This window comes from Falco cherrug, chromosome 13, assembly GCF_023634085.1.
Source record: "Falco cherrug isolate bFalChe1 chromosome 13, bFalChe1.pri, whole genome shotgun sequence".
NCBI classification, from domain to species: domain Eukaryota; kingdom Metazoa; phylum Chordata; class Aves; order Falconiformes; family Falconidae; genus Falco; species Falco cherrug.
In genome coordinates this window covers 34,424,902-34,449,505 of record NC_073709.1, presented here as the reverse complement: position 1 = coordinate 34,449,505, position 24,604 = coordinate 34,424,902, and the positions used below count along the sequence as shown (strand labels likewise).

Sequence of the window (24,604 nt, the reverse complement as noted above, 5' to 3'; positions counted from 1 at the left end):
TAACTGCTTGCAAATATTTCAGCAAAGAGAGGTAACCTGTGAAAGACACTTTCTTTTCTATAGGTTATAATCCAGTCCCTGAAGCTATAAGGTGGGTACAAAACATCTGTCATCAGTTGTACTTTGACTGTGGAGACTTGGGTGGCACATTCAGTGTGGATGGACTTGTCAGTGTGGGCAGGAACAGCTCCTTGTTATGCAAACACCATCTAGAATGGCAAATAATGTTCACATGAGTGGGCTGCTGAGCCGCCACGATGATGAAGCCACCAGGACCTCCACCTCAGAGGGCCTGGAGGAGGGTGAGGTGGAAGGGGAGACTCTCCTGATTGTTGAGTCTGAGGACCAGGCTTCGGTGGATTTATCACACGACCAGAGTGGGGATTCTCTGAACAGTGACGAAGGTGACGCGTCCTGGATGGAGGAGATGTCCTATTACTGCGAGAAGTGCCAGAAATGGATCCCAGCAAGTAAGCCTGCGGGTTGTGTGTGTCTCGCTTGCGTTGCTCTGGTGTTGTTTGCAAGGTGGTTAACCTGTCCTGCATACCTGTTTCATGGGGCAGCCCTTGTTTAGCTCTATCCCATCCTGTGTTGGTGAAGAAAAGCTGTCTTGGTATTGCAGGGAGGCCAGCGGCCTGATGCTGGTGCTGGGTGTTAGGCGCTTTGATCCATGAACTGTATGGGTTCCAAAGCTGGCATCCGCTGTAAAGAAATGGGACCATCTTCTTTAATTAGGAAGGAACAAGGTTATGATTTCAGAAACATACCCACCCTCCCGAGTCTTGCTGCTGGCCTGTTTAGGGGACTTTGCCCCAGGAACTCTGTCTCCCTGCTCACTCAGATAAAGATAACGACCCTTGCTATAAAGCTTTGTGGAGAAAAAGGGCTTTGGGATGGTGTTACTTTTTTTTTTTTTTTTTTTTTTCTGGTCAGTTTGTCACATCTGTGGAGCATGTGGCTTAATCTCAACCTTAATAGTTTCACAATAATGATAATTTAAGTTAGCTTTCCCAGAAGCATGTCCAGCCTGTAGCAGCTAGCTTTGGGAGGCATTGGGAGCAAGCTGCAGAACTTGATCACGCTGCTACTGCTGCTTGACAAAAGATAAATGCTGTTAGCAACGTAACAGACTAGACTTTACTTTCTAAATTTTGAATGATCAGATCTATTATCCAAAAGCTAGTTATTGCTAAGCGCTGATTGGTTTTTGATTTGGGGCTTTTTTTTTTTTTTTTTTTTGGGGGGTGGGTGGGGTGGGTGGGGTTCATTTGTGGCTAGAAATAGTGAACTCCTCAGGTGATACCTGCCTTGTATGTCAGAGCCAACCTTTTTGCCATCTGAGAATTTGCCCAAAGTTAACGTCAGAATCTCTCAAGGCATGTTAGTGAGTAGTTCCATGTTAATGTAATGAAACCAGCATCGTACCAGGGCAGTATGCAGTTAAAGGGACATATTAACTCAAAATGTGTTAATTAAAAAAAACCAAACTGGAGCAGAGTCAAAGGTATCATGAAATATCTCATCTAAGAATACTTGTAACACTCAATTTGTTTTGTTTTACAAAGATGTTCCTCTCTCTGGTTGCTGTGGAACAAATCCAAAGAGCAAAAAAAGCCAATCACAGAGCACCAGTAACTAGATACAAAGGTACAAAGTAAACCCTCTGGAAAAGGGAAACAACTTTGCTAATTCTTCAGTTACAGGAATACAAGTTGTCACTTGGGAAAATCATCAAGGTGCTCAGGCAATGATCACTTTTTACATTGAATTGCCATGCAGAAATTCTGTTAATCTCCCAAGCCTGGGGTTTCCCCCTGGGCCAGGCATAGGTGCAACTTTAATAGACTGTGCAGTTGTCTTAGAAAAAAAGACCTTTTGTGCATGAATTTTCAGAAATGTTGTAGTCTTAATTGTCTACCTGTCCCATGATTGTATTTTTAATTTTTTCATATTTGTGTACATTAACCCCTGTTGAGTTTAGAAGTCCTGATTTGTATGATTTTTTTTTCCTCTCTGCTGCAGAAACATAGAATTAGAGCCTGTAACTTCGGATGCATGGGGTTTTACAGGTGCCTCTATCCCAGCAGATGGCTTTTGTTCAGACAAACTTTTATGCAAGGTTAGCTTTACAGCAAAGCATGTGCTGAAGTGCTTTGGTGATTTGGGATCTAATGCATCAACTGCAGTAAAGAAAAAGTGTTTCCTGATAATGTTGGGCCATTTTGGGTCTCAAGGAAAGAAGATCTTCCCCTGATAGGAGAATTAAATACCTTAAAGCCTCTCAGCGTGTGTGGTGTGCTGCAGTGCATCCTGGAGGCTGCTGTAAACAGGGACTGGCAACCTTCAGTAACAGCTTGTGGACAGGGAAAGAGAAACCTGTAAAGACGTGTGGCAGTGAGTGGAAAGATGACACAGAAGAGAATGCTTGTATATTTTGATAGCCTTTGCAGTAGCATACCTTTTTTTTAACTAGAGTGGGAAAAGAGTTATTTGTTGAAGTATATAGGTTGTACTGGGGAAGCCAGATGGAATGAGAAATGCAAGGAAAATGGGGAAATCCTTGGCTTTGTTACCTGCACGCAGATGCTGAGTGCCCCTTTTTGATGGCCTGTGCTTTTCAGTTGGTCACTGCTGGCCAACTGTGAAATGATCCAGTGCCTTCCAGTGCAGTGAGTTCTCACGCTTCCTGGGAACTGTCTGCATCTCTGCACCCTAGGGAAAAATGCAAAAAGTACTTTTCTGCCTGTTGTTGGAGGAAATTCAAGTCTCCTCTGCAGCACTTTTCCCTATAAAAGTACTAAGAAATTGATTTTTTTGCCTGTGAAGATGGGCTGAGGAGAAAGCTGGGGTTGCTCAGCCTGGAGAAGAGAAGGCTCCAGGGAGACCTTAGAGCAGCTTCCAGTACCTGAAGGGGTCAACAGGAAAGCTGGGGGGGGTGTGCTTACAGCTGCAGAGCTACAAGGACATGTAGGATAGGACAAGGGGGAATGGCTTTAAACTGAAAGAGGGGAGATTGAGATTAGATTTTAGGAAGAAATTCTTTACTGCGAGGGTGGTGAGGCACTGGCACAGGTTGCCCAGAGAAGCTGCGGATGCCCCATCCCTGGCAGTATTGAAGACCAGGTTGGACGGGGATTGGAACAGCCTGGTCTACTGGAGAGTGTCCCTGCCCATGGCAGGGGGGCTGGAACATGATGATCTTTAAGGTCCCTCCCAACCTAAACCATTCTGTGATTCTGTGATTCATTTTAGGCCAACTGAGAGAACAGCTCAGCTACCTCAAAGGAGATAACTTTTTCAGATTTACTTGCTCTGAATGCTCAGAAGATGGGAAGGAGCAATTTGAACGGCTGAGATTAACGTGGCAACAAGTAAGTAAAACATTTGTGCCAGCAGAACAACCGCAGGAATTTCTAAAATTGTTGTTTGTTGTGTATGTGCTACCTAGAAAAGGAGGATCAGGTATAGGTAACAAAGAACCATATGCATGAACTTCAGAAATTAATTAGCTAAGGATTACCTGCATATTAGAACTTGGGCATTTTGTAGGTAAATTGAAAGATAATCATACAAACCACATTCCTTTTTTTTTTTTTCCCCCCATTTCTTTTTTTCCTTCCCCTTATGTTGCTCATGAATTCATGGCTTCAGGCAGGTTTGGAAAAGCAAAATGAGTACAATTCGGCTGCTAGGCATGAACAGTTTTTTGTGTATATAAGCAAATGTAAAACTAGTGAGGTGGCAACATACAAACAGAGAGCTTGCCGGCTTCCTGAATGCAAAGCTCCAACCTGGCCACTTACTCACTAGTGACAGTCCTTGCTGGAATTTGCTATTTCAGTCCCTTGCACACCTGAACAATCAAAATAATTTGCATTATACAGCAACCACCATATTGGCAGACTGATGCAGATCCTCTTGCTCTAAGCAGGGTGCTGGAGGGGCAGGCAGTCAGTGCTGGCTGCCTCTGCATAAAATGAATTTGATCAGGTGGTAGCTGTTGCTCAGCATTGTTTCCACATTATGAGCATCAAGCAGTATGTGTGAGACCTCTGTTTGCGTCCTTTGGGACAGGAGTGCTGTGTTGTCTCATAACAGATCATTTAAAACATCGGTCATAACATCTCCTACGGTGCTTTCTCTGGTTGCCCGGTGCCGGGCTGTGCAGGGGAAGGGGTTGGTGTAGCAGTCTGTGGCTAGCAGACTGGCAGTTTCAGCAAGTAACAGAGCTGGAGAGCAAAGGCTGCCAGTGTTACACCCAGGGGAAGGGACCAACAAAATCAGAACAGGCGAGGAAGAAAGTTAATTAGTGAAGAGACTATCTCCCTAAGCTTCCAGCAGCCAGAGCTGCTGCTGCTTCTGGGTAAGTCAAACTGAGAGAAGTGGTCAGATGAGCTTAGCTGAAATAGGAAAAACTGGGAGTGATTTCTGATTTTTTTTTTTCAGAGTATGCAGCCTCGACAGATCCTTATCTTTAGTCAGTTGAAAACAGAATCGGTTTTGAAGTCCTGAGACACTGTCCTACCTGACTTAAACCCACAAAATCCTAGATAATCAGTTACCAAACTAAGAGGGGTTGTGGGGCAGAAATAGGGTACAGGGGAAATTAAAGCTGTCTGTGTTTCCTCATTTTGGCATCTCCAGCAATGCATTCTGGAAGGCTCTGGCCCACTGTGAGGAGACCACATTTTAAACTTCTCTGACAGTGAAGATTAAGTCCCTGTTGGAAGTAGTATCCAGCCAAGGCTGTGTGATTGTTGAAAGATGGTCCCAGCCCATCTGATTTTCGTTGTATTCAAATAGATCGGGTAAATGTAATTAACAGTTGGTCACCTAGGAATTGCTTACAAAGAAGTGTGATACTTTTCAAACCTGCCCTTTAGTTTAGGTATGTAGTAGGTCAGACTGAGTTTGGTTGTGAAGCATGTGAATGAGCTGTAAATGGGTAGTGTTTAATGAAGATCACCTGGAGACAAAGGTAATTCTTGCCAGAACAATTACTAGATATGCAATTTTACAGAGAGTTTACAGACTGTTCCTTAGACCATTGTCATTACATTTCTGGTAGATGGATGGTGGGATTACTTGTGACTATTTTTTGGAAAGACTTTCCCTACTTCCACAGGACATTGACCCCAGTTATGATATAATTCATTTATACAACTGCTGTAAGAGCATAAACCTGCATAACAAGGCAGCTTGCTATTCCCCAGGGATGAAGAAATCTCTGGGAGAATGTGCATCTAACAATAGAAAGACGAGAATGGGCAGCATGAAAGCAGGAAGAAGACAGAAGTTGCCTATGAGATGTTGCAAAAATAAGATATTTATGAGGGAGCAAAGATTTGTGTGTGTGTGGTAGCTGTGGTGGGCAGTTCAGCAGATGAAGCAGAAGAGATTCACTTGTATCCAACATTTTCTGTTCCAGGTTGTCATGCTGGCAATGTACAATTTGTCTCTGGAAGGAACGGGCCGTCAGGGATACTTCAGATGGAAAGAAGATATTTGTGCTTTTATTGAGAAACACTGGACTTTCTTATTAGGCAACAGGTAAAGATGAGATATCTCCCTGAAGGTCTGGTTGGTAAGCCAAAGGAGTTAAAACCTATTATACAGATGGACAAGAATCCAGATTAATCTAGTGATGCCTTTGTTGAGCCTTACTAGTGAGAAAGTTGGAGGAGAAAAAATACGGAGAACCTGAATGTAGACATGAGGGGTACTCTGGAGGAAGAGTAAGCTTTTCTTAGTGGGGAAAAACAATCCCAAGAATGTCACACAAAGGCAATGTAAATGCATATATTTTGGATTATTTCTTACCTTCCTTTAGGTAGCATATGAACCTGCAAAGCCTTTGAGTCTTTCCGAATAGTCACAACAGATGGGCTAGTCCTGGGCTTTAAAAGAAAGTCACTGGGCTGTAAAGAAAAAGAAGAGGTCCAGCAAAGTATGACATTACTTGGCTATAAAGCTTGCATGGACCAAATTCTCCAAAAAGGAAAATTGGACCTTTTAAATTGTTTTGGATCTGAATAAAATAGGTTTTACATAGCAGGTGTTAAACCACTCAAATGTTTTTCAGTGTGTGTAAAGAAAGAAGCTGTCAGAGTAAGAACCCTTCTCTTAAAGGGCAGCCTTCGCAGCGTGATGAGTTGTGTGCTGTATAGGCGAACAGCGCGTTTCTTCTGAGCGTGCTGAAGCTGTCAGACTCAAGTCTCACTGTTAATGCATGTGCTACAGAGGCAGGAAAGGAACCGAGCCAGCCCTCTAAGTTGTAGATTTGATTGACTTCACAGCTTCTTTTCTTCCCCAGGGATTTCTCTGTTGTAAGATCTGGCCTTTCTTCCCAACCAGATTTGCTGTTTGGCTTTGCTTTCGTTGCTCGTCTGTGCCTCCTTGCTCTGTTCTCAGAAACGTTCATATCTGTCTCCTCTGGAAACCAGGGGGACCCTGACAGGAGGCAGCTGATGGCCCATTGTCCCTCACTCAGGGAGCCATCACCTCCCAGGGATTGCTGCTGCCTTTTGAGACCTGTTCTGGGAACTGGGCACTCCTTGCTCTGATTAAAATTCAGATGAAGTGATTACTGGCTTCAGAAGTAGTCTTCCCACTTGCCTAGACAAGCCACTGATGGAGCAGGGACAGCTGAACCGTAGGGGTAGCGATTCAAGGCGTGCAACGCTTTACTTCCTTGGCATATTGAAGTACAGCTTATCCAGACTTGCTGTAATGCTCTGGACTCTGATCTGGGGCACCCGAGTTTAGTCCTCTGTATTTGAGGGTCAGTACCCCGAGGTGTGCAATTGCAACACTCAGAGAGCAGCAGATACGTGTTCAGCCAAGCCCAGACCCAGTACTGAAGTTTTTGCCAGTGGAGGTATGCAAAGGCAAGAAGTAATCCTGAGATCCTGTGCAAATATGGGTTTATACTCTACTCCATGAACCTGATTCTCTAGTATCCAAGGGAGTACCTCAGTTATTTGCCACAGGGGCAATTCTTTAGTATTTCCCCTCACTGCTTCCGTAAATGACATCTTAGTTAGCCCTGTGACTAGTTTGTAGATGAACAGAAAGCACTCAGATGCCCAGTAGAGTACACTGCCCTGCAGAGTGAAAGGCTTAAACACAGCTCCCTGCCTCTGAGTGGCCAGAAATAAGCTTCAAAAATAGTTCAGCGAGTGTGGCTGACAGGTATGTTAACTAGTAGGGATCACCTTCCCCGTGCTGCAGGAGAGCTTTTGTGGCAGAAGCCTCCAAGCAGAGACAGGGCTCTGGTATATGTCGTGTGCATGTGTCTGTTACCTCTGTCTGTAACCTTCCGCTTCCTGCAGCTCCATCGTTCATGTGTTTCTCAGACCCTAACTGCGCCTCTCTGCAGTGCCTGACGAGGCTGCAGCTGTGGAGGGCAGAGCAGTCAGATCCTACCCTCCTTTGTGAGTTCAGCCTTAGGGGTCCTGTCCTACTGCTCTGGGAGTGTGCTTTGCTAAATGAAATATCCAAGTAAACAAGGCAGGCATTTAAATTAAGTTTGTCTTTCCTTCTGTGTGAAGTGATGCTTTTATCGCTACCTTCCCTTGCCTCTCCTGTCCTGGGTGCCCAGAGTCCTGTTTGCCATCTTCAGTAACGGAATATGGCTCTGCAATGTCAGGTCAACACAGCTATCACTAGGATCCTATTCCCATTCTTGTAATTATCAGATTGTTAACGAAGGTAGCAATGTCAGCATTTGAAAGCTGGGGGTTCTAGGGACAGGGTAGACTTCTCTGTAGGCTCGGTGGATGGCGGTGCACTGACGTTGCATGGCATTTATGGAGCATATGTATGCAGCACTTTGTGCATCAGAGCCTACCACTACATTGTAGCTTGCCCTTCAGAGCGGTTCTCTGAGAAGAAATTAATTAATCTTTCACCTCTTTGAGGATGGGGGTGTAGGGAGTACATCATCCCCCTGCATCAATGCCAGTGGCAGAAGCACTCTGCCCTTTCCATCCTGGCGGAGGGAGGAGGCTTCAGGATGAAAGCAGAGCTGCTGAGTGGGGACCTAACGCTCGTTTCCCCCTCTCCCACTGTAGGAAAAAGACCTCAACGTGGTGGAGCACCGTTGCTGGCTGTCTCTCTGTGGGAAGCCCCTTGTTTTTCCGCTCAGGGGCACAGGAATTTGGAGAACCGGGATGGTGGAAACTGGTTCATAATAAACCCCCAACAATGAAACCTGAAGGAGAGAAGCTGTCTGCGTCTGCACTAAAGGCAAAAGGTAACTTTTCCCCCGATGGTGTGTAGGTTCCTAGCTGGGCCAGAGCTGAACAGAGCTGGAAGACATGAGAAAAGCTTACTGTGTTTGTTTGCATGGACAGTTTCTTAATTTTGCTCTGCTGTAATGGTCGACCTAAGAGGGCTATGGTATGTGCATTGTAGTGTGAGAAGCTTGTTATATTTTAATATCTTTTTGCATTGTACTAACTGATCCAAAGGCTTTTTAGATTTTTTTGAGATTTGTGCAGGGTTTTTTTTAGCTGAAATCTATAATTTCTCTGCTCTTCTTTACCCTGGGGAGGGTTTTTTATCTTTTGTCACTAAATGCAAATTCCCTTCTGTGCAGAGGAGTGAGATTGGGACTTTAATGAGGCTTTAGTGGTGCATTGGCCTTATGCTACACATCCTGGAGTGTATTTCTTGTGTATATTGAAAATACGTCTCCTAAGATTTGTAGTCGGTGTGTTTTTCTGACTGTATAGTGTGTATCCAGTGACTGCAGGAACTCAGTGTCTGTTAGAATAAGCAAAGTACTTCTTTAGCAGCTTCAAAGCCACCTCTGGATCCCATCATTACTGTGGAAGGACTCAGGAAGCGGGTAAGCCGCAATCCAGTCGAATCAGCCATGGAGCTGAAGGAGAAGAGATCTCGTACTCAGGAAGCCAAGGATATTCGGAGAGCCCAGAAGGAGGCAGCTGGCTTCCTGGACCGGAGTACTTCCTCCACTCCTGTTAAATTCACCAGTCGAGGCCGTCGTCCTGATATCGTCCTTGAGAAAGGAGAGGTGATTGACTTCTCCTCCTTGAGCTCTTCAGACCGCACCCCTCTGACAAGCCCGTCTCCTTCCCCATCTCTGGACTTCTCTGCTCCTGGAACTCCAGCCTCGCATTCAGCCACTCCCAGCCTTCTCTCAGAAGCAGATCTCATCCCAGATGTCATGCCACCACAGGCTCTGTTTCATGGTAAGAGACACCATGTTTTTTGTTTAATGATGTGCCATGGGTCATTGTCTAGGAAGTTGTTAAAAAAAGCAATTCCCAATAAGCTGCAGGATCTTTCCAGGATAAGATGGAAAGTAACTGGTAGTATTCTGTTTGTCTTAGTTGCATGTAAGTCTTGATTAGTTTTCCATACTTGTATTGCCATCTTCTAAGGCCGGAGGAAACCACCATTATTGTCTTCTGAGGGATCCTGGATAAACAGTGGGTAGACGATTTCACCTAGCAACGGCTCCACAACTCAGCATAAGCGTTTCACTGTAACACTGATTACACTGTTAGATAGCACCTCTAATTTTGTCTTGAATGCTTTTAAATGGAAGAAATTTTATTCCTATGGTAATGTTCCAGTAGTTTTGTAAGTTTGAACATCCCAGTTAACAGCTGCTAAATTTTTGTCAGGTTGCAAAGCAGTGATGCAAGCTGAGTGCTGTTGGTTCCTTAAGGAGCCAGACCTCAACCTAATCAGTGAAGCAGAGAATAAAACACTTCCTGATGGAAGAATAGTCAGGTTCTATAGAGGGTCAAATCCTGTACTTCTATAACTCGTAATTGTTCCCTCAGATTAAACAGAACTTCTCCAGGGTGTGCTAGCTGGAGATACAGCTCACCAGCTCGACCATTTGATCCCCAGTCTCCGGGAATTTTCAGTCATGTAACATTTGTCAAAGAGCATGAGCTTGCAGCTCAAGAGTGCTGTGTTTTCAGATGCCAAACTGCAAGACACCTTATGAGCAGGATTGATTCTGTGTCCTGAAATTAAGACTCCTTATGGTGTCTCCTGTCCAAAATCAGGAGGTCTGGAACTATACAGAAAATGGAGTGCGCTGGGCTAAACCCGCATTATTTTTCCTTAGCAGAAAAATCCTGTGACAACCCTTTTTGAAATGGGGCTTTGATGTTTACATTTTTTTCCTGGATTATTTTGATCTCTTGAACAGATGATGAGGAGATGGAAGGAGACGGAGTTATAGACCCAGGAATAGAGTATGTGCCCCCTCCCAGTGGGACAGCCGGTGCTGGCACTGTGATAGCAAGTAGGAAGAAAGTGAAGACAGCAGAGCAGATCAAGCAAGAGGTGGAGAGTGAAGAAGAAAAACCAGAAAGGATGGAAGGTGACAGTGAAGATCCTGAAGAGTCAAACACGTTGCTGCAGGTCAGGGGGCGAGACAAGAGGAAACCACAGCTGGAGAAGGATGCTAAACCCAGAGCTCCCAAGCATACCTCTGTTAGTATCTACGAGGAAAAGCTGCTGCTGAAGAGACTGGAAGCATGTCCCAATGCCATGAGCATGACCCCGGAGGCCCGGAGACTGAGGCGCAAGCTGATAGTCAGGCAGGCCAAGAGGGAAAGGGGGCTGCCGCTCTTTGACTTGGACCAAGTTGTGAACGCTGCACTGCTCTTGGTTGATGGGATTTATGGAGCCAAAGAAGGAGGCGTTTCCAGGTCCCCAGTAGGGCAAGCAACATACAGAACTACTAGCCAGGACTTCAGGATCTTGGACAGATACCAGGTGAGTGTTTCCAAATCTAAGTGAGCTTTTGGCACTGCTTATTTTAGAGCTTTTTCTGTAGATGCTGTTGTCACCTTGAGGTTACCTGACTCCCAAAGTGAAAAGGATTATGTGAAAACAGACTGACTCATTTTGACTTGGGGCTGTGTCCCCACCAATGCTCTCATAGGTGCCTTTCTTCTTGGGACATGCTGGTACAGCACAGCAGTCTATCAGTGTCAGCACCACAAACGTCTATGTATTTGTACTCCTGCTCTGCCCAAACACTGATGGTGGAGGCCCAGAAGTACCCATATAGGTGGTTCCACTTCCATGCTGTGTAGGAGGGAGATCACTTGTAGCGCTTTTCTAAATGATTTGCGCAGCTCATAGGCTTGGGCGCTAAATCTGGGAGTGCACAGCAGAGTCCTCTGAGGTGGGACTACCATGCTGTGGGTCCAGTCCACCCTGTCACATTGAAAGGCCCTTATTCTCCCTCTGTTGGTACGATTCCCCTGTGTTAAATCATTGACTAATCTCCCTGAAGTGTTCTGCACTTTTTTTGTACATGTAGACGATGCTGCCTGCCATGAAGGGATATCGACAGCAGACCACAAAGTTTCTGTATCGACTGGTAGGCTCAGAAGACCTGCTGACAGACCACAGTATTGTCAGTCCTTACACATCCCGTGTCCTGAAACCTTACATCAGGTACAGATGGTCAGAGGTTCAATTGTTCTTGGCTTGTGAACTGACAGCCCGTGGAGAGGACACCTTTCTGGGGCAGTGCTCCTCACTCATCCTTGAAGTACAACCCACTACACTATGGTAACCCTGAGAGGACAGCGTTTAATTTAGCTGAGTAGTTAAACTGGCTCTGCATTGGGAAGGGGAGTCTCCAAGAGAGGGCAGGGCAGAGAGGGAACCACCGTAGTCATTCGGTGCAAGTTGCACCTGCTTTTGGGTCAGAACCATGATTTCCTTGCTCCTGCTGTAAGGACAGGCTCATGCTGTGGATCTGGGGAGTGTCCTGGCCTCTGACACAAGGATGGTTTTGCTGAGCTGGGTGCTGTTTTCCCACATGAATGGAAGACTCTGTTCTTTTGTTCCAAGTTGAGCATGTCAGAAAATATTTCATGGGCAGTACCCATTCAGCTGTAGTGGCAGTTATTGTTGCTCACTCACTTTTTGTGTTTGCTTTTCATGTTACTGGCAGGCGCGATTATGAGACAAAGCCCCCAAAACTCAGGCTGCTGGCAGAAATCCGGGCGTATCCACACAGGAATGATCTCAACTGGAAGGCTGAGCCAGAAGCACCCGTTGATTACTGTTACGTTCGCCCTAATCACATCCCCACTATAAACTCCATGTGCCACGAATTCTTCTGGCCTGGTAAGATTCATTCCTTCAGTGCTTGGTTTTCTAAGAAGGAAGTGGGCTTGTTCAGAAAAAAAATATTCTTGGGCCAAACTTTTCTTCAGTTGGTCTGGCTCGGTTCTTAGAAAACCATTATCTGATGTCATAGGAATGCAGTTGAGATGGAGACATGGGTTTGGTGTCTTTTGTCTTTTGAGATCATTAGAACTGGGCAATTAGGCCCTAATTAGCACAGCACTTAAAGAAATAGGTTGTTTTGGGTAACACCATTGATGCCAATAGGAGTAGTCAGTTACTAAATTTAACCATCCAGTGAAACGTTTTGCAGAATCAGGGGCTGAAGTAAACAGTTTTATACCAGAGGTCTACTGCTCATCAGCATCATGAGTTTCTTCCTAGCAGTCATAAACTGGGTATGTTGGAGTGAAATTTGGGAATTGCAGTTACAACTGCAGCCTTCACTGTGACGTTTATTTTTTCAAGCCTCAGTATTTGCAAGGTATGGGAAAAGCTTGGATGTCAATTTTTATGTGTTATTTCTTGAACTGTAGGCTCTTTGGGGACAGTGGTTGCCCTTTATGGGGGCAGTTATGAGGCTGTAGTCTTTAGCTCTTCTGACATAATAATAGTGATGTTCTTCTGCAGCATGGATCAGCTCCTGATCAGCAGGCTAATTTAGAAAAGCCTAGTACAAACAGTACACACCTTTACTCCAAGTAACTGTTTGCTTTACGTTTTGATTTGCAGATAGTGATTCAACAGGGTTTGTAGTTCAGCAGTGCTCATATGCTGCAGTCGGGATCGGAGCTCTCTGTGCTACTGTCCAAATTGTACAGGGGGGGGCGGGGGGAGATAGGGTGGCATACCTTCCCTTCCACAAGCAGTTTTGGAGCTCATGAGAGACACTTGCAGTCCCAACAGAGGCTGAACCCTTTTGTCATAGTCTCCTCTTCTGATAACGCGTTTGAAGTTCTGGCCAAGCTGGGTCACACCTTCATTAAGTTCTTCAGGACTCACCCTGTTTTATTTAACCTAAAGAGCGTGGGTGTGTTCCACCCAACTGTGAACTGTTCATCATTGTATCAGAAAGCTGACAGTCCCACCGGTCTCCAAACAGGAATCCAAATATCTTCCGTGGTGTGGGTTTTCTGAGGCTGGGATTGCATGATTTATTGCACCTTGGTTCTGTTTTAGCAGGAGAAGTAAGCGAGGAGGTGAAACTTCAGGAGATAAAGCACAGTGTCTTTGTGGATACAAAGGGTTTAGCTTCACAATGGGCTGGTACAAATGAGGGGGGGTGGGATACGCAGCTGGGAGGGCATCATTAAGCTAGCAGTGTTCAGAGAAGTAACTGTAATTCTGCCGAGTTTAAGCATCTGAAGCATGTGTGCTCAGGGGATGGTATCATCAGTAAATGACATGTTAGGTGTGCTTGGTTGCTTTCTAATAGTGGTGCTCTCATTGACCGAATTCTTAAGTTTTAGGCGCTTCACCAGGTGGAGTGAGCCCAGGCCTTAGTTCTTCCACCTCTCCAAATCCTTCCCGTCAGAGCTCTGTTTGTTTCTCACAAGGCAGAAACAAGTTTGCAGATAGTTACCGCAAATGAGCTGATGTGAAGCAAGATTCCCCCTTGTCTCTCACGGTATCTTGTGCCTTCATGCCCTAACGGGAAGCATCTCCTGAGCAGACGAATGGTAAACCATACTGAGCTAAGCGTCTTCCTACAGGAATAACTGCATGCTGAGGGGACGGCACCATTTCATAGACGCCAGTGTGCTCAGGGCAATGTAGTGTTCCTGTACAGACATGCTGTAAGGCACTTCGCAGTCAATTTGCAGCCTTGAGATAATTAACGTGGCTCCTTATTGCCAATCGATTCCTCCCACATGTCTTACTCCACCCAGCTTACTCTCGAGCAGGAAAATAATTCACCCGCTTATTTGTGCCTGGTGCCTTATGAAGTCTTGCATCTCATCAAGAGTGATAAACATTACTGGAAAACATACTCTGCTATGTTGTTATCCCACGTTCCAAATATATCTGAGATTGCCAATTGGAGGCTGAAACTAACGTTTATGGCACAGCTCCACTATGTCTTGCACCTCATTTAGGGCTTGTCCACACAAATTGCCAATTAGTCTGCTGTGCCTTGAACTGCACTGCTTGGCCCTTACATGCTGTGCGGATGCTCCTGGACTGCAGCAGCGATCCGATCAGGCGAGGTAACAAACTCCATTCAGAAGTCTCCAGCCTCAGGTGTTTCTGTCCAGCCTCTGACTCACAGAAGCCCCACTGCCTGAGAGGCAGCTTCATGCCCCAGGTTAGAAAATTTGCATGCTGAAAGCAAATGTTTTGATAGCGCTGAAAGCTGTGGTCAGGTTCACAGTGCAGCTCCACAAACAGCTGAGTATGCACAGGAGGAAGCAGCAGGAGCTCAAGGCCAGGTGGAGAAAGGAGATAGGAACCTTAGGCAGGTAATACTACCAAAGGTGAAGCCTAGTTTCATGTTTGCTACCTTTGGAGAGGGTGTGCAGGAAGGACGGGATGGTTCACCCAGTGTGTCAGGCTGATACACTCAAACCTGCCCCCCTTTGCCTGTCTGCAGGCAGGGCCTTGGCATTTGCTGACTGGAATAGGAATGGTGTCCACCAGCCTGCTGCTGGTCCAGCCCAGGGGAAATGAAGCAGCAGCCCCTTACCCATTAAGGTTACTGCAGCCCTTAGGAGCCCTGGGCAAGGGGCACACACTTACTAGGACTCCATCCAGCAAACATTTGCACATGCAAGTATCTTTACCCAACGTATATTTAGAACTGGGTGCTTAGCAGAGTCTGCTGATACAGCTCAGAATACAAACCAAGGGAAGATTAGTTGGGTGTGGAGACCATGTCATTTTTTTTTTTAAACATCCTTTTTTAGAGAAGGTGCTTTTAAGTTTTAGTTTCATCCTTGAGTCATTTCGGAGGAAATGAGCTTTGTTAATTTCTCCATGCAAGAATCCCCACTTAGTAAGCAGGTCTCATTTTGTCTGTGTGTTCCGTTGAAGCATCTCTCAATATCAGAACTTTGAAATAAAAGTAAAAGGAAGGGTTCAAGTGAATGTTTCTAAAAGGCCTTCTAAAAAGCCTAAACCCCTGATTTTCCATGCAAGTGTGACACTTTTCTTTTGGTTTGCAATGCTTTCAACTGCCATTTCTCTCTTTCTCTGTAGGAATTGATTTATCAGAATGCCTGCAGTATCCAGACTTCAGCGTTGTTGTCCTTTACAAGAAAGTTATCATTGCTTTTGGCTTTATGGTGCCAGACGTGAAATACAATGAAGCTTACATCTCTTTTCTGTTAGTTCACCCTGAGTGGAGGAGAGCTGGGATTGCAACCTTCATGATTTACCACCTGATCCAGGTAATGAAAGAGTCCCATGTCTCTGCTGAAGAGCTAGGTCTCCCTTCTTCCTTGTGTGCCCACATGCAAATATTAGAGAGTAAGTAGTGTTGTATTCTTCCCTTCCAGCTCTTTCCCCTTGCCCTTTCACTGCTTACACGTCTGCGCAGATTGTCAGCAGCCTGTGTGAATGTTTATGGCAGGGAAATCACTTCAAAAGCAGAAACTCAAATATATTTAGAAGAATAACCATACTGGCCAGGTCCTCAGAATTAGTGAGGTGCCGTAGACTTTGACTGTCTTGGGATTAACTTTGTGTTGCTCTTCAGTGGTCAGTAGTTCATGTAACAGCAATAATGTCGATTTGGGGTTTAATGGAGAAAATGAGATCATAACTGGGGGGGGGGGGGGGGGAGGGGGATCAGTTAGAATCTATTGCAGCTTTCTTGGCTACACCTGGAGGTTTATTCTGTGACCAGGGCCATTGCATTAAATCACGTACTGATCTTAATCATTCTCTTTCACTTTTAATACTCTGGTTCAAATCCAGCTGAGTTGAAGATAAAGAATAAGTGTTTGCAGCCTCATTCAAATTTGTTCAGACTAGCTTGTACTGGGCTTTATTCCACAGGGACACTTGGGAAAATTAATCTAACTAATCAGGTGGTATTAAAGTAGTTAAACTTCATTAAATCTCTGAATGAATACTCTTATTCAGGTGGCCTTAATTCCATTCACTTTCTTGACATAAACTGCAGGAAAGCCAGCTTAATTTTGAGTCAGGATACAGACAGATGTCCTTTCCAGAGCCCAACGGTGCCTCTTCAGGGCCCACAGTTTTACCACTCCCTGAACTCTCTTGGCAGAGCTGCTGATGTGAAACATTTCTTAACTTGTTTTAGTCAAGATGAGCTGCACTAGCAAAAACTCGCCATTGGAACTGTTTTTCCTCATACTCATTTGGCTGAAGAGAGGTAGGGAGTGCTGGCAGAGCCTTAGGAATAGTGATCTGTGCTTTGGAAAGGCAGTTTCCACCTCTGGGCCACCCGAGGGTAACTATTGTACCTACACAGCTCTCTGCAGTGTCCACCTCTCTTTGCTCTACATGTCAACACAGGCCACTAACCAATCTACTTTAAATTCGCCTCTTACATTCCCAAGCGTCTCTGTGTAAAGTGTTTAAGTAAATTGCTCTCAACTGTAGTCTGTTGACGTGAGATGTCAACACCTAGCGAGAACAGGAGCAAGTGACGTGCCAAGGTTTGCAGGGATCCAGCAGTGGGCCTCATGTCTTGCCAGCAGATTTGGGATGTGTTGGCAAGTCAGCTGTAGAAAATCATCACAGCTTTTTGTGGGATATATCACAGCCAATTAATTGAATTCTGCTTGCAGGCAGACTAGCATGAAATTATGTTAAGGAGAGCCAGGGAAGTTTAAGGCTGATTAGGCTTGCTAGCCATGAGAGATCACCATTGCACGTTTATTTTTCCATTGTATTTGTCAGTGGTAGAGGGCATTTAGTCGGTAGGAGAAGCAGTGGTGGTTGCGACCTTCTGTTCCTCAGTCGCCAGGTTGTATGTGCTGCTTTGCAGACAGCATGCTTGGGCTCACGCTGAGGTCTGCTCTCTGTAGCTAGGGCCACTTTCATACACTGTTTGCATTAAGGGTAATTTTCTGTCTCTTGGATCAGTGTTCTGGATTTGGGGATGAATTCTTGGGAACAGCATAAGCCAACAGAAAATGCCTTGATGGAAATGGTGTCTTGATGATGGGTTTGTTGTCAGAGGTTACCCCCTAATGCATCCAGCCCAGAGGACCAAACTGCGTCTTTGTAATGATCTCATTCCGACTTCCTTTTCCCCAAAAATGGCTCCTGATTGTAATTTTTTCCTTCCCCCTGCCCCTTAAATCCCTGTGAGAGCTTTCCCTTTGAATTATCTACTTTGGAAGTTTCCTGAAGGGTGTTCCTGTTCCCACTTAAGAGTTATAAGACATTCAATGCACATAGAATGCTATTAAAAAACTAGATGAAAGCAGGAAAAAATTATTATATCGGCATCTTTAGCAGAGAGCTGCTGGTTAGAACAATCTGGGATCTTTAAGGTAACTTCAGCCGTGCTGTTCGCTGTCTGAACTGAATTCCCCGCCTTCTTGGGAAGCGGAGTGCTGTGCCCTGAAGGATGGGAGAGGAGCTGGGTGGGATAGACAAGAATTCCAGCATGACAGGCCAGAGGTGTGCTGGGGCTGCTCATGCAGTCCCAAGGAGCTCAGCTCTGTTTGCTGACGGGGAGGAGCACAGCGCCCAATCCTCTGGCATGTTTTGCCTTTTCTTCAGGCCATTGTTAATAAGTATTTGAGATCAGTGCTGTACACCAAGATTATTTTTAATTAACAATTACTTAGCAATTGACAATGGAAAGCTGACAAATTATAATCTGAAACCTGCTTTCATTGTCAGAGAGTCCACGTTTCCCAGAAACGAAGGCTCAGAGGAACAGCAGTGTTCCCTTCACCTTGCAGCTGTTGCTATGTGTGGTAATTTCTGTGTCGAGGTCTGCGATTTTCTCACATTTCCTCAGTAACTTGAATACCTGAACTGATGAATCTTTACCTCCGCATTCCCCCAGAGGCTGTCTCATTCTCTTGCCATGATACTTTTTTTTTCCGCCCCCCCCCCCCTTCCCTTGGCAGACCTGCATGGGCAAAGACGTAACCCTTCACGTCTCTGCAAGCAACCCTGCTATGCTGCTCTACCAAAAGTTTGGATTCAAGACTGAAGAATACATTTTGGATTTTTATGACAAATATTATCCTTTGGACAGCAAGGAGTGCAAGCACGCATTCTTTCTCAGGCTGCGGCGCTGAGCTGTCGGAGCGATCTGGGGGTCTGCGGAAAGCCCAGTCTGTCAAGCAAAGAACTACTGCAGCTTTCAGCGGAGGGCATTGGCTGTCACATGGGAGCTGGAATGCACTGATCCTTTTATCCCTAGGACTTAGGACATCAACAGTGCTATGCTGTCTGCTCAAACTGCAATCCAAGAGGATTGATTCCTGTGGTCCAAGGGGAGAGGCCTGGAAATGCCAACTGGGACATACTGAAACCACTGGAAGACTGAAATTCTTTATGTGGAGGTTTCCCGCCACTGTTACTTTGCAGAACCTCATCGACAACCAAACCAACCAAACCAAACCAACAACAAAATGCAAACAGAAACCTACTTGTCACTTCAGAGGGGCCTCATGGATTTCAAATTTTGAAACCTGTCCAAAAAAGTTGCAGGTTTTGTTGTTTTGTTTATGGGAAATGAACATCTGAACTGAAATCATCCACAGTGTTTCTGTGATTTGATTGCTTTGTTAGGAATGCATCTAGCTGGATGCTATCTAACTTTAGGAAAGCTCTACTCACACCAGAACAGCAATACTGGAACCGTGTTTTAAGAATAATGAAGAGTGTGTGAACTCATGTGATCCCAAGTGCAAGGCTCAGAGGAGATGCCTTTCTTCTGCTCCTTCCCTGCTGCCTTCTTTTCCCTTCGTTGACCCTGTGCTTAATGTGAAGTTCTTGTAGTGCGCAGTGTTTTCTGTTCAGGAACAAGATGTCAAGCGGGTTTGTAGCTAGGCGAGGTAGGACACAACAGCTGCCAAATCAGCTCTTTGAAATCTTACAGCCTATCTGCCAGTTGTTGATGCTGCATATCAGCCCTTCGGGCATACCTCTAACCACAGAGCCAGCCTCGCAGGCTCCAGCATCCGCCTCCTCCTGCTACAAACACTCTGGCTAGAAGAAACCCAGAACAAAAGTCAGTGGTGACGTTTGAAATGCAGGCTCTGGTTTGTAGAAGCTTGGAGGGAGGAGAGTGTAGAGGTAGGCCAGCTCCAGTTCTAGGAAGCATCTAGGCTGTGATTTTGTGGCTCTAAGTGTAAGTAAACAGGAGAGCAAAGAACAAATAGAAATAACCAAGAATGAAAAAAACACAAAGCCCAAACAGTTTCTCTGGTAGTGGGGTCTATTCCTTTTACACAGTTTAGCAGCTTCTCTCTCCCTGACTTCTGTTGCAGATGAACAGTAAGCTGGCAGTTTGCTCTGCTGCCTGACCGAAGGTCAGTCTGTGTATTTTAAATGCGAATCACACCCACTGTGCTGTTCCTTTCACAAGCCCCACAGAGACCTACACAACGAATGTGACTACTTTGTTCTTAAACCACTGCGTATACCTGTTGGGTACCTGGCTATAGTAGCTGCCTTAATGGAGTCTTCATTTTGGTACCAGCAGAGAGAGGGACATGAAGTACGTTTTTGTGTAGCCAGTGTACATTGTCACCAAAACAAAAGTGATGTTAGTGGGAGGGAAAAAGAACCCATCCAAGTGTTGTGCGCCCCAATATCTGTGCACATTTCTGCCTGCTTTATGACTATGTGAAAATTTTTGATGTTACTGATGTTATGAGTTAGCTGTGCTTGGAAAGAAAAAAAAATATCTGTCTTTATGAATGGAATTAAAGCCCTTCCATTGGAAAAGCCTACTTGGAGTCATACTGTTTGTTAAGCTGTCTTTCCATCATCTTATTTCATTGAAATCTGGCAAATTCAAGTATGGCCAAGAGAGAACGCAAAGCGTGTGTGTGGGCAGCAGATCAAGGCAAGGGGCTTACCTAGATTTCTCTGCTGGGCATCCACACAGAAGCTGCACACATGCAGGCCCTAGCAGGCTGTTTGCTTGCCAGCCAGGATTAGGAGATAAAAGACAATCTGAAGAAGATGACCAGTTCTGCATCATGTTCTCAAAGGTGGCCATGAAGATTTTGAGTAGCTTCTTGTTCTATGCTTATGCCTCTGTGGTGGCTTTGTCCCTCAGAGGGACGATGCCAAGTGAAGAAGGTGTTAGAACAGCCCTGGGATTCCTGCTGTGCTGCAGACTGCTTGTTTTATCCAGGCAGTTCATTTACCCCCAGATCTTCAAAGACGATGAAGCAATTAAATGCCTTTGAGCCTTTGCACCTCAGCCATTTTGGATCTGTCTGTGGTCTGGAAAAATAGAAATACCAACATTTTCCTTCTTCAGGAAGACTGGTAGGAATGACCTCTTTCCTTTTTAACCTTTCTTAAAGGTTACAGGGGATGGACATCAGTATAGCTGTTCTGCAGGCTGCAGAAACACTGAATCACTTTGCAGCTTTACAGGTCTGCCAGCATTTATGTGGACATGGCTCGCTTCTTGCTAATTTGCCCATGTTTCTTGGAAAACCAGCCAATTAATGGCTATACCTATTCTATCCCATGCTTCTGAGACTAGGCTTAAGTTTTGATCCCTTGATGTTATTTCACAGGCTTTTGTAAACTCCACCCCCTGTTCCTTGGTGCTGCCTGTGAAAATGTGGCATGCCTTTGAATTGCTTACCATGAGATCCTTCCTTGTTGATCCTAATGGCTTTGGTGTGTGCAAGCGTGGCTGGCTAAGAGATCACTTTGCTGATGGTCTGAGCGAAGATGAATAGCTGTGACCCAGGATGTTCCTGACTTGCAAAGGGATGCCAGCAAACCAGATCAGGACACTGGTGAAGCCTGTGGTATCTGTGTATTATTTCCTCTTGGCAACTCAAGCTGTCTGTAAGAGACAGTTTCTTTTGCTCTGAGGTTATATGGGTGAGCACAGAGGCACTGTTTGGTGAGCAGGAACTCACCCCTACTTTCAGCAAGTCTTCTGAGGACAGGAGGTTGAGGCCTGCCTCGCAACAGGCACTATGTGAAGTGAAGTGTGCAATCTGATAGGGGCTGGCAGCCCTGGGGAAGCTGCCAGGGTTGCCAAGGAGCTCTACCTGCCCTTACTAGGTCAGCACCAGAATTAGGCAACCTTTGAAGTAGCTATAAAATAGCTGATGCAGCTTCATCTCTCTTTTGTGGCTGCACAGGGACCACTTCCAGCCTCCTCTCCAGAAGGTTTCCTTCACAAAATGTTGAATAACCAGAAGCCTGGATAGCTCTTAGGCTTAACAGCATAAGGCCACTGCTTGACTGATCATGCGCCGCTGGCTTTGTCTGCAACAGATGAGGCTCTTCCAAGGCATGCAATGAAACAAACCATGTGCTCTTAGCCCTCTGCTTCCCTCCTTTTCTTGCCTTGGAGACCAGCATGATGAGGTATGTCAGATGCAATTAAAAAGCCAGCATCCAACTTGCTTAATGACACGATTACTCCACACTTCCCTGAGATCCGCAGTGACTGTAGCAGTGATTGCGGTTGCCAAACATACCTCGGTTTAACAGAACAAAGTTTTTCTGGAGAATAGATGTGGAACCTCACCCTTTCCTAACAGAGCAGCAAAGCCCAAACTTTTCCACATGCTTGTCTGAGCTTTGATACTTCACAACCAGGAAGCTGGCTACTGCGTTCAACTTATCGTGTCCGTTGATCTACAGTAGCTGAGCTGGGTAAATACTGGGATCAGTAGTCAGTAATTTCATAGAAGTAATACTTTGTAGTTTAATTTGAAAGAGACGTCTCTTGCCTGGAGTCCTGATGTTGCACGCATACATGCCAAATGCTTCTTTTCAGGTTTCGAATGCAGTCGGGGGGAAGAAGCAACAGTCTGCTTGGTCCATTCGTTGCCACCTACAGTGTGAGGATGTGCTTCTTTGCAGAGCCACCTGCTTGTGATGATAAGCTCTTAGCAAGTGGTTGAGTTAAGCCATCTTTATCCCTTGTCTCTCACTACTTTGCTTACATCAGCTTGCTGTAGGAGGGAGCCTGGTCCACAGGGCTGCTTCCCGCTAGCCCTTGTGTTTTTTCTAGGGGAGACTATGAGCAAGCACTGCCTGCTGCATCAGTGCTGGAAACTGAGCCCCTGCTGCTGTCATGGACTGAGTAGCCAGCTCTTCCCTGCAGAATCAGCTGCCTCCTGCCCCTGCGGCAGCAAGCCGGTTTGCTGGGTCCTGCTTCCTTCTCCAGGCAAGCAGCGTTAGGCCGGTGAGACAGGGAGCCCCTGCCACGGAGCAGCAGGAGCATCTCCGTGCAGGCGGTGCTTCTCTACCAGCTCAACATGGAAACCTGTGGCACCTTCTTAAGGGTGTTACTTAAAAAAAAAAAAAAAAAAGAAAAAGTAAAACTGGCAAACTTCTTGGATTTGTGGTGGAGGCTTTAAAAAAAAAGCATCATTTTGCTGCTGAGTTACGTTGTATGTCAGGCTCCTCAGGAATTACAGGGTGCCTCTCGGCAGCGCTTGGCGCGGGGTGGTGCACGGCGGCAGGGCCCGGCCCCGCACGGGGAGGCAGAGGGGGCCCGGCGCTGCCGGGAGCCCGGCTCGCTCGTCGCGCCCGGCCCTGGCTGAAGTTAAAGGCCCAGAGGGAGGCTGGGGCTGCCACGGCCTGTGAGAGCGCGCTGCTGCTGGGTCGGCCCCGCGGCGCTGGCGGCGTGTCCTGCCCTCACCCGGGCACTGGGAGCCCGCCGGGCCTGGCCGCGGCACCGGCGCCCCGGGCTCTCCTTAGCGGCACGGCCGGCCCCGGCGGCGGAACTACAGCTCCCGGCAACCCCCGCGGCCGCCCGCTCCCGCCCTGCCCCGCGCGCCCAACCGCCGCCGTTTGAAGTGAGCTATGGCGGCCGGCGCTGAGGCGGTGGCGGCGCTGCCCGAGGAATGGCGGCTCTACTTCGTCCCCACCCGTATCGCTACCTTCCGCAACTGGCCCTTCACCGAGGACTGCACCTGCACGCCCGAGCGGGTGAGCCCGGCAGGGGAAGCGGGGCCCGGAGGAGCGGGGCCCGGGGCCGATCGGCGCTGACGGGCCTGATCGGCGCTGACGGGCCTTCCCGCCCCCTCTCTGCCCGCAGATGGCGGCGGCGGGTTTCCTGCACTGCCCCGTTGAGAACGGGCCCGACGTGGCGCAGTGCTTCTTCTGCTTCAAGGAGCTGGAGGGCTGGGAGCCCGAGGACGACCCCCTGTAAGTAGTGGGGGGGTTCCCGCCCCCGCCCCCCCCCGCGCTGGGCTTCCCCTGTTCCCGTGTCGGGGCGAACGGTGCTGGGTCGGAGCGGGAGCCGCTGCAAGCCGGGGTGCTGGGCAGGGGAGAATGGCTGTGTGTGTCTTGTGAGCTGCTTTTCTTTCTTTTTTTTTTTTTTTTCTTTTCTCTTTTCCCAGGGAGGAACACAAAAAACACTCTGCGAGCTGTGCTTTTCTTTCCCTTCGGAAAGATCCTACTGACCTGACAATGCAGGAGTTCCTGAAGCTAGACAGAGAACGAATGAAAAATGCAATTGTACGTACACATCGGCACTGTGATGTTTTCCTACAGCCCCGTGATGCTGGAAGAATTATTTAGTATCTAGTCTTGGGCTTGTTTAGCTGGCTTCTTGGTTCCTTACCGCAGTGCTGCCACAGTGGTTTGTCACTCACTGACTTGTGCTGGATCCGATGGCCTGTCTTTTCCCAGCTCTCAGCCTTTGCCTTCTGGCAGGCGTAGCCCACTTTCCCCTTGAAGCGGAATGATGCTCGATTTTAGCAGTAGATGGTAATGTATTATTTTTATTCTTTGCAGAAAAAAGAAATTTCTCAAAAGATGACTGAGGTTGAAGACACGGCCAAGAAAGTGCATCATGAAATAGAGGATCTGGTGTCCTAGGCTGCTGCAGCTTCTCACTTGCCAGTCACATCTGTCTTGTATGCGTGCTCTGGCACTGCCACTTTGACTGAATGGCTGTGTTTCCCGAGACTGCTTTCAGAGTGGGTGTTTCAGACTGAGTTCTGCTTTACTTGCCTGAGTCTGTCTGGGAAATACCTGGGGTTTGATGCACTGCATACCTTATCTTTTTCTGCAGGGATTCTCCTGTTCTTCCTGTTGGTTTAATTAAAGATCACTACTTGTGGTTTTATTTGGTTTTTTTTTTAAACCCAGCTTTTTCCATTTTAGAGACTAGTGCAAAAACTTGAATTTCTTGCAAGAGCTGGCAGGCACTTCCATTTTTATACTGAATATACTGATGCTTTTGGGATACTTTTGGAAATAAAAAGGGGAAGGAGTTTTAAAACTCCTTCAGGGATTTAGGATTGCAGCTAATAATGTCTAATTACACCAAATATTAGTGTGTCTGGTATCCTTGTAGACTTCTATTTGT

At 46.4% G+C, this 24,604-nt stretch overlaps 2 protein-coding genes across 3 annotated transcripts; both read left to right on the top strand.

Annotated features, from left to right (window-relative positions):
- Positions 1–196: 196 nt before the first annotated feature.
- Positions 197–20,027, top strand: KAT14 (lysine acetyltransferase 14). 2 transcript variants are annotated; one of them, XM_014283902.3, is made up of 10 exons: positions 197–470; positions 3,253–3,371; positions 5,429–5,550; positions 8,073–8,254; positions 8,799–9,215; positions 10,193–10,764; positions 11,318–11,454; positions 11,960–12,135; positions 15,331–15,521; positions 18,192–20,027. In XM_014283902.3, exons 1-10 carry the CDS (start codon positions 197–199, stop codon positions 18,363–18,365), a joined length of 2,364 nt encoding a protein of 787 aa, XP_014139377.1. In that variant the 3' UTR covers positions 18,366–20,027. The 2 variants fall into 2 exon arrangements, with proteins under 2 accessions (XP_014139377.1, XP_005444026.2); XM_005443969.4 differs by having other exon boundaries at positions 8,796–9,215.
- Positions 20,028–23,044: 3,017 nt separating this feature from the next.
- BIRC5 (baculoviral IAP repeat containing 5) lies at positions 23,045–24,361 on the top strand. Its single transcript, XM_055725459.1, has 4 exons — positions 23,045–23,217; positions 23,327–23,436; positions 23,631–23,748; positions 24,028–24,361. Exons 1-4 carry the CDS (start codon positions 23,092–23,094, stop codon positions 24,109–24,111), a joined length of 438 nt encoding a protein of 145 aa, XP_055581434.1. The 5' UTR covers positions 23,045–23,091; the 3' UTR covers positions 24,112–24,361.
- Positions 24,362–24,604: the final 243 nt, after the last annotated feature.

Coding starts and splice junctions, on each gene's coding strand:
- BIRC5 (XM_055725459.1), top strand. CDS start 23,092: ATGGCGGCCGGCGCTGAGGCGGTGGCGGCGCTGCCCGAGGAATGGCGG. Junction 23,218..23,326: donor GCACCTGCACGCCCGAGCGG/GTGAGCCCGGCA, acceptor CTCTGCCCGCAG/ATGGCGGCGGCGGGTTTCCT. Junction 23,749..24,027: donor AACGAATGAAAAATGCAATT/GTACGTACACAT, acceptor TATTCTTTGCAG/AAAAAAGAAATTTCTCAAAA.
- KAT14 (XM_005443969.4), top strand. CDS start 197: ATGCAAACACCATCTAGAATGGCAAATAATGTTCACATGAGTGGGCTG. Junction 5,551..8,072: donor ACTTTCTTATTAGGCAACAG/GTAAAGATGAGA, acceptor CTCCCACTGTAG/GAAAAAGACCTCAACGTGGT. Junction 12,136..15,330: donor CCACGAATTCTTCTGGCCTG/GTAAGATTCATT, acceptor CTTTCTCTGTAG/GAATTGATTTATCAGAATGC.